The sequence below is a fragment of the Osmerus mordax genome, chromosome 25 (genome assembly GCF_038355195.1).
Source record: "Osmerus mordax isolate fOsmMor3 chromosome 25, fOsmMor3.pri, whole genome shotgun sequence".
NCBI classification, from domain to species: domain Eukaryota; kingdom Metazoa; phylum Chordata; class Actinopteri; order Osmeriformes; family Osmeridae; genus Osmerus; species Osmerus mordax.
Window position 1 is genome coordinate 8,646,108 of NC_090074.1, and position 7,691 is coordinate 8,653,798.

The 7,691-nt window shown below is 46.0% G+C and overlaps 2 protein-coding genes across 2 annotated transcripts in view; one reads left to right on the top strand and one right to left on the bottom strand.

Moving 5' to 3' along the window:
* Positions 1 to 7,691, bottom strand: part of LOC136933706 (homeobox protein MSH-D-like) — a 300,351-nt gene that overhangs the window by 172,204 nt on the left and 120,456 nt on the right. The gene's annotated exons all lie outside the window — the stretch shown is intronic.
* pou4f3 (POU class 4 homeobox 3) lies at positions 1,030 to 2,410 on the top strand. The gene is made up of 2 exons (XM_067228872.1): positions 1,030 to 1,149; positions 1,517 to 2,410. Exons 1-2 carry the CDS (start codon positions 1,030 to 1,032, stop codon positions 2,408 to 2,410), a joined length of 1,014 nt encoding a protein of 337 aa, XP_067084973.1.

Below are 7,691 nucleotides of genomic sequence, written 5' to 3' on the forward strand. Positions count from 1 at the left end.
GGGTGAAGAGTAGGTTATGGGTTATACTGACCTGAACCATGGTCTGGTTCATAGGCTATAGGCTACACACAGCTAGCCACCTAGCATCGTTGGATTTAACTATGTGTCTGACAGATAAAAGTCATCCAACGACTCCATAAACTAACTGTAAAATTAACTATTGTAAATATATAATAAATGAGGAAAAAAAAAACTTCCTTCTGACCAGAGCTAGACTTTAATAAACTAGCCAAATAAACTTTACCGTCGAAACGGTAAACTACCGTTCAATACGTTGAGGATTCTAAATTTGATAGTGAATTGTGTAGGCTCTTTGGGATATCGTAAATGTCTGTCCTATGTCACAGATGGTGTAAAGTGTCTGAATATCATCTTTCACCTGTCTGCTGTTGCAAGTGCCACTCCCTGTGATGTCGAAGAGCGGTTTTGGCGTCGAGTTCCCTCCTCGAGCTGCCTGGGAATCACCTGTCTTCGAGGCCCGCTGGGGCCAGACGCGCGCTCTCCATGGTGCTGAAAGTGTCACGCGCCTTTCTCAGAACAGCTTGTCAAGGCATTGGGCATTGGCAGCAGTAACTTCCTTAGCCTAATTATATTCACAGAAACGGGTCCGTAAAGTATTTCTTACTCTTCTCATATAATTAACAAAAGTACAGAAAATGTATTGTAAGACAGCGAGTTTAAAGTAATGAAAATATTTCATATTTATTTTAATCTTCAAATAACTTTTTGTGTTTGCAGAACCACAGAGATGTTGTTAGCACCGGATTTTTGTTTCGAGTCTGTATCTTCATAGTTTCACACGGGCCGTTCTTGCACCGCACTCGCTATCTTACAACCTCCACGCCTGCGCAGAGTAGACAGTCCGCTCCCTGACTCGTAACTTGTAAATTGAGGAATGAGCAATGAGGGGGGGGGGGGGGGGGGGGGGGGGGGGCCGCCAATGGAAACATCTCAGTCTGGCATCCGCGAGCCAGAGGAACGAGCCTGCCTGCATGCCAGGGCCACTTACCTGCTAGGCGCGCGAGGAAGATGATGACCATGAACGGCAAGCAGCATTTCACTATGCACCCCGCGCTGCACGAGCCCAAGTACCCTGGCCTGCATGCCAGCTCGGAAGGCATGCGCAGAGTGTGTCTGCCTGCCCCGCAGGTACGTTTATGGGTAAATTCTTCAGACTTGGGTTAAAAGAAGGATATCAATTGGAAAATGTTTTTTAAATATACCTGAGAGGACTGTTCTTCTCCTCCCCTCCCTTTTCTTTCTTTCACTCTCTATGGCTCCCTAACTAGCTGTCTCTTTTTTACTCTACCTCTGAATCCCCCCTCCCTCCTTTCCTCTCTCGCCCCTCTCTCTTTCTCTCTCATCCACATGTCTATTCAAGCAAAGCTGCAGCTTCCATATTAATTTTTATGACCTGTGCTTTGAGGAGGGTTCTCCTCTGTGCTTGGAAAATGTTTTTTAATCCTGAGTTGACAGAATTCCCCACTGACTCCAGTCTGCGCACTCTTGCTTGCAGCTCCAGGGCAATATATTCGGTGGCTTTGATGAGAGCCTACTGGCGCGCGCGGAAGCTCTGGCGGCTGCTGACATTGTCTCTCACGGCAAGAGCCACCCTTTCAAGCCAGACGTTACTTACCATACCATGAGCAGTGTCCCTTGCACCTCCACGTCCTCCACGGTGCCAATCTCCCACTCGTCTACCCTCACCTCGCACCATCACCACCACCTCAGCCAGGTCCTGGAGAACGACCTACTGGATCACCTGTCCTCCGGCCTCTCCGTTAGCGGCATGGGGGCTCCGGACACGTCCGGCATGAGCACGCAGGCCCATCAACACCACCTCCAGACCATGGGTCACCTCCACCAGGCGATGGCCATGGGCCATCCCCACTCTCTTTCTGTGCACAACGGCATGGCGTGCGTCAACGACGTGGAGTCGGATCCACGTGAGCTGGAAGCCTTCGCAGAGCGGTTCAAGCAGCGGCGAATAAAGCTGGGGGTGACCCAGGCGGACGTTGGGTCGGCGCTGGCCAACCTGAAGATACCCGGTGTGGGCTCCCTAAGTCAGAGTACCATCTGTAGGTTTGAATCTCTAACCCTCTCTCACAATAACATGATCGCGCTCAAACCGGTTCTGCAGGCTTGGCTCGAGGAGGCGGAGGCAGCTTACCGGGAGAAGAATAACAAGCCGGACCTTTTCAGCAGCAACGAGAGGAAACGGAAACGCACTTCTATCGCCGCGCCGGAGAAGCGTTCTTTGGAGGCGTACTTTGCCATCCAGCCGCGTCCGTCCTCCGAAAAGATCGCAGCGATCGCAGAGAAACTGGATTTGAAAAAGAACGTGGTTCGTGTGTGGTTTTGCAATCAACGCCAGAAACAGAAACGGATGAAATATTCGGCAGTGCATTAATTGCCTCCATGAATAAAAAACGACATTTTGACGGATAGGTGAACAGGGAACTTACAAACTATTGGATTGACTATCACGACTTTAGGATGTCTCAGAATTTAGACTGCTTTGTTATTTTGTGTGTCTGGTTCGCTGTCCTGTAACACTTTGCACAGTCCAAGTTGTTCATGGTGTTAACATGTTGTGCTAAAGGTCTATTTTGAGGAGATGTTTTTCATTTAATAATTTTTTTAAATCACTGGATTGTGTCATAGAGAAAAACGGAAGTAGTCCTATTCAAGGAATTAAGACACGAACGGAAATTACCATCATATTATGGTCTGAATTATGGATGCTGAAATAATATATTCTCATTCTATCACTATTGTCAATATAATGTTTTCGTTTTTGCGTTTCAGTCTAACTCACATGTCGGGAGCCTATGTATTCGATCATAATAAGGCAGGGTCCCTGACTCACCACCTTAATACAAACACATGAATGTAAATGTAAATGTAATGAATGTGCTCTGTTAACCTCACTGTGCAAATGAGCAAAATCACATTGTCACATAGCCTACTTGATTTTCTTTAATTATTTACAAAGTGTCACTATTCAAACAGGGGCACGTCCAAGGGGCATTATTAGAAAGCTGCTATATTTTGTGTATTTTGATGTGAACGGTTTAGGAGTAGGATAAAATGCAGGGATACAACTAGGAGTATTTTCTTCACTCTTGGATTTCACTTGATAAATGTGTGCAGTTCAAACTTAATAAATCATTGATATTTTATAAAATCTGACTGAATCAAACAACTTTTTGTTTTGCACATTATTTGCCTCAACACTTTGTTTGTTTTGAATTAAACCCAGAATAATTTTTATTCAAAAACGAAAATACATTTACCTAATTTGATTGGTTAATGTGTAAAACATATTTCAGGCCAGTGGACATGAGATTTCTTTCCAAGTATTTTGCATAGGCCTAAATCATGCCGCGAGACATGCAGGTGATGGAATCCTTGTAAAACCGGATGTTTCTCAAACCTTGTGTTTCTGAGGGAACTTGGTCTGTTTTATTTATAAATTCCCAAAGCACTGTAGAGATAAAAAATGAAACATACAGTCAGAGCATACATATCTGTCTCTATAGTGCATAATGTCGATGCAGACGTTTAAAGCGAGAGGCCTATAGTGATTCACACCGCCAGCTAATTAGTGCTACAGCTGGTTTAATTATGAATGGCCTCATGTCACAGGGGTTATAACGTGGGGTTTGAAATTATTAAGTAATGACGATGCAATATTAATTATATATTGGTATAAAACGAAGCAAGGATCCCCGAGGTTGATAGTATGGCAGCAAGCGGAGCCTGTTCGGGAGAGCGCGATTCGCGGGCTAAAGATGATTCTGCAGCTCAAGGTAAGAGACTGAAAACTTAAATTCGTTTAAGCCTAAGATAATTGACATGTAGCCTAAATGTATTTTCGTGTAGACTATCGATGTTTAGTTTCTATTTGTGTTTTATTAGTAGACTTAATTTTTCAATGATAAAAAAAAGTATAATTAAACAAGGCTATAGGCCTACATTTCAATACGTTCAATGTAAGGCTATAACTGCAGTCAAATATTCCTGGGTAAATCGAAATCCTTTATTTCCTGCATATAGTTTCTTCATACAGGCCTATAGCCTATTTATTAAAGCGTTATAGGAGGCAACTTGCTGAGACTATTAACATGCCTATTAGTATTATCAAAAATGACTTTGACTGGAAACATTTGGTCACATTTAAAACAAGCTAATAAAAAAGGATAATTGAAGAATATTTATTTATCTAACCACATTGGTTATATGAACAGGAGAGTTGGATCAGTGTTGCAGTCCCCCCCCCCCGGGATCCGGTATAGCCGGGAGGAGCAACATTCTGCCGTTAACATGAAAACGTGTGATAGGCCTACATGAATATTCTCTTTGATTTTAAGATTGGATGAATAGCTTAGGCTATGCGTTATTACTGATGCTAAGGGAGTCGCCTAAAGAGGGCTGTACTAAAGCAATTACGATTAGTTAGGCCTGTGTATCAGGCTAGTCTTATACCTCAATATAAAAATATAAATTACAAAAGAAACAGCCTTGTTATCGTGTTTTGTCTGTATTCCTACTCTGTTTCAATCTTGTTTTTTAAATCAACACTTTAGGTCAGCGGACATCCCCCATGTTACGCCGTCACCTTCTTTAATCTCCCCGAAACTGCCAGACATCAGTGAGTACTGGACGCTTTTGGAGTTTGCTTGTGTCCATTCGGTTGTGGAGAGGCTAGAGAGAAGCACCTGGAACCATCTGACCAAGGACGGTGTGACCCAGTGTGCGCATTAATACGGCTGCTATGTCGTAAACCGAGTCGAAGACAATCCGGTAGCATGTGGCGACTGACGACCTATGTATTATTCAGCGCCTGTTGACAGCTGAGGCTATTTATCACGCAGGAAAGCGAGTGTGTGTCTGAAGGACTGCTTTTGCATAATCTGCAATTTAACTCGTTGTTTTAGTTTTTCCAAACAAATGTGCTGTGTTGGTTAAATGTGTAGGTATGGTTTGAATTTGACCCATACAGGCCAAAATCTGATGGAAACAAACACAGATTATTAATAAAATATGTAATTGTTTTCGTAGTGTGTTGTTCTGACTGAGAGGGTTAGCGGGAGTGAAAAAGAGAGAGTGAGTGTCAGGAAAAGATACAGAGGGATGTGAAGTTTTTTTGGGGGGAGGTCTGTATGTGTTCCGTTACCAATTATCAATTATCTCGGTTTGCTTTGACAATATCCAAAGTATTTGTGTCCTGCCAATAAAGCATCGACATTAAAACTTAATAGAAATTGAATAGAGAAAGAAAACAAAAGGGAGACAGAGAGAGAGAAAAGGTGAGAGAAAAATAGAGAGACACACACAGAGAGACCAAGAGAGGGAGCATAAGAAAGTTAAGTTTGCCTGAGATGTTCTCATGCAGAGAAGACAGTCCCTGACAGAATGGGGATGAGAGCACTGTTAAATTGCTGGGGAGACCGAGCTGAAACACACACACACACCCACACACACAAACTCTCTCACACTTTCTCTATCACACTTACACCATCCACCCCCCCCCCCCACACACACACACACACCCACATTCGCTCCCTCTCTCTCTCTCTCTCTCTCTCTCTCTCTCTCTCTCTCTCTCTCTCTCTCTCTCTCTCTGTCTCTCACACACACACAAACACACACACAGAGTCCCTGAGAGGGAAGGAGGCAGCGTGGAGCCAATGGCAGTAGAGGCAGGAGACTCCAGCCCCTCTATTATTGATAGAACGCCGACAGCAGGAGAATGTGACCCGTGTGGAGCTGACGGTGCGTGGAATGGATGAGCCAAGGAGAAGCCTGCTGCCTCTGAGCTTCACTCGTCAGCTCCTGTTATTGTCACACTCTCCGGGACCCAGCCTGAGATGCAGAGACCCAGCCAGGGACTCAGCTCAAGATCCAGGGCCCCAACCCAAGATCCAGGGCCCCAGACCAGGATCCAGGATCCAGGGCCCCAGGACCAGAAGACCCAGCCCAGGGCCCAATCCCACTCAGCCCAGGGACCTAACTCACCCACCCCTCCCCTCACCACCACCTGTCATGCCCCTGGTCGGTTGCTAAGGTTACTGGAAGGAGTTTGAGACAATGGAGGACAGGGTGCCCTTCAGGGGTGAACTCTGGGGTCACTATCTTTCGTTCTCACTCAGTCTGTCTGTCCTCCTCTTTATCTGTCTGTCTGTCTGTCTGTCTCTGTAAGTCTGTATCTCTGTCTCTCTACCTTTCTCTGGGCCTATCGGTTTATCTCACTCTACCTCACACCTTGCTGCCACCCACTCCCCAAAAAGTATCTCCTTTGAAAAAGTGTACTGAGTGGAGGGATTTGCTGGATGGACACACACACGCACACGCACACGCACACACACACACACACACATGCCCCTGTACAATGTGCATGGGTGTGTGAAGAGCATTCTTACATCATGTATAGTAAGCTGTTTGTGTCTGGGTCTCCCAAGTCAATCACCCAGCAAGCTGCCCCTCAGGGACCAATACATACACACAACATGCAAACTGGGACCAGTACACTGAGCTAACACACACACACACACACACACACACAGCACGTAACAGCTTCACCATGGTGACAAGCAGGAACTAGATAATAATACTAAAGGTATTTGGATGTAGCTTTGGATAAAATAGCACTTGCTCAATAAATCAAACATAAACATAAATTAAGGTGCATGAGGGTGTGCTGCAAGGATTCAGCCCATAGGTGGCGCTGCCGTGAGAATTGTCACTGTCAAGATGTTTCCTCAGAGTTAAATTTTGAGGATGCTGAGGGGTGTGGGCTGAGGGAGTGAGAGACCTCACTGCCCTCTGCATTACAGGTTACATTGCTGATGAAACTGGACTGTTCTTGTCTCCACAAATCTGAATTTAACCCCCCCCCCCCCCCCACACACACACACACACACTGTAACAGTATAATACAGCTTGTGTATAATTTAGCAGCGCTCCATTATCTAGGCGGCCAGAGATAGCAGAGGAAGTGACTCAGAGATAACCCACCCTGGCGGGGCTCGTCAGGAGCAGCACTTAGAATCCTGGGCGACGTGTCGTCTCCTCCTCAACACTTGGGGGGGGGGGTGGGGGGGGGGGGGGATAGGTAGGCAGGTAGGCAACATAGCTTGAGTGGTGGGGCGTATTAACAGCAAATGGAGGGCTGAGTGGAGCTGAGAAGAGGAGGGGATCGGAAAGGAGAGGATAGGGAAAGAGAGGAGGGGATTGTAAAGGAGGGGGAGAGGTGAGGAGGGGATAGGACAGGGAAAGGAGAGGAGTGGAGAAGAAAGGAGAGGACGATTACAAACCCCTCCAAGGCGTAGGGAGGGGGGTAAAGCTCAGAGAAGAGGCAGGCATTGCCTCCTCACTCCTCTCCTCACGCTTCTCCTATCCACACCCCTCACCTGACGCCTCCTCACCCCCTCACAACACTCCACACCATTCTCCCTCCTCACTACTCTACACCCCTCTCTCCTCCCGCCCCCCTACAGGTCCTCCTTGGGGATGGCCCTGGAGCTAAATAGCCCAAGGCATCACACAGACAGGAGCCAGGGGGGTGTGTGGGGATGTGTGTGTGTGTGTGTGTAAGATGATTTGTCTGTATGATTAACAAAGGTAGACAAACACAGAAAGAACTACACACCCTCTGAAATCATATGCAAAAGAACTTTAATATTTTT

Excerpts from the sequence above, each read along its gene's own strand:
- pou4f3 (XM_067228872.1), top strand. The coding sequence starts at position 1,030 with ATGATGACCATGAACGGCAAGCAGCATTTCACTATGCACCCCGCGCTG. Across the intron at positions 1,150-1,516 it reads TGTGTCTGCCTGCCCCGCAG|CTCCAGGGCAATATATTCGG; the intron begins GTACGTTTATGG and ends TCTTGCTTGCAG.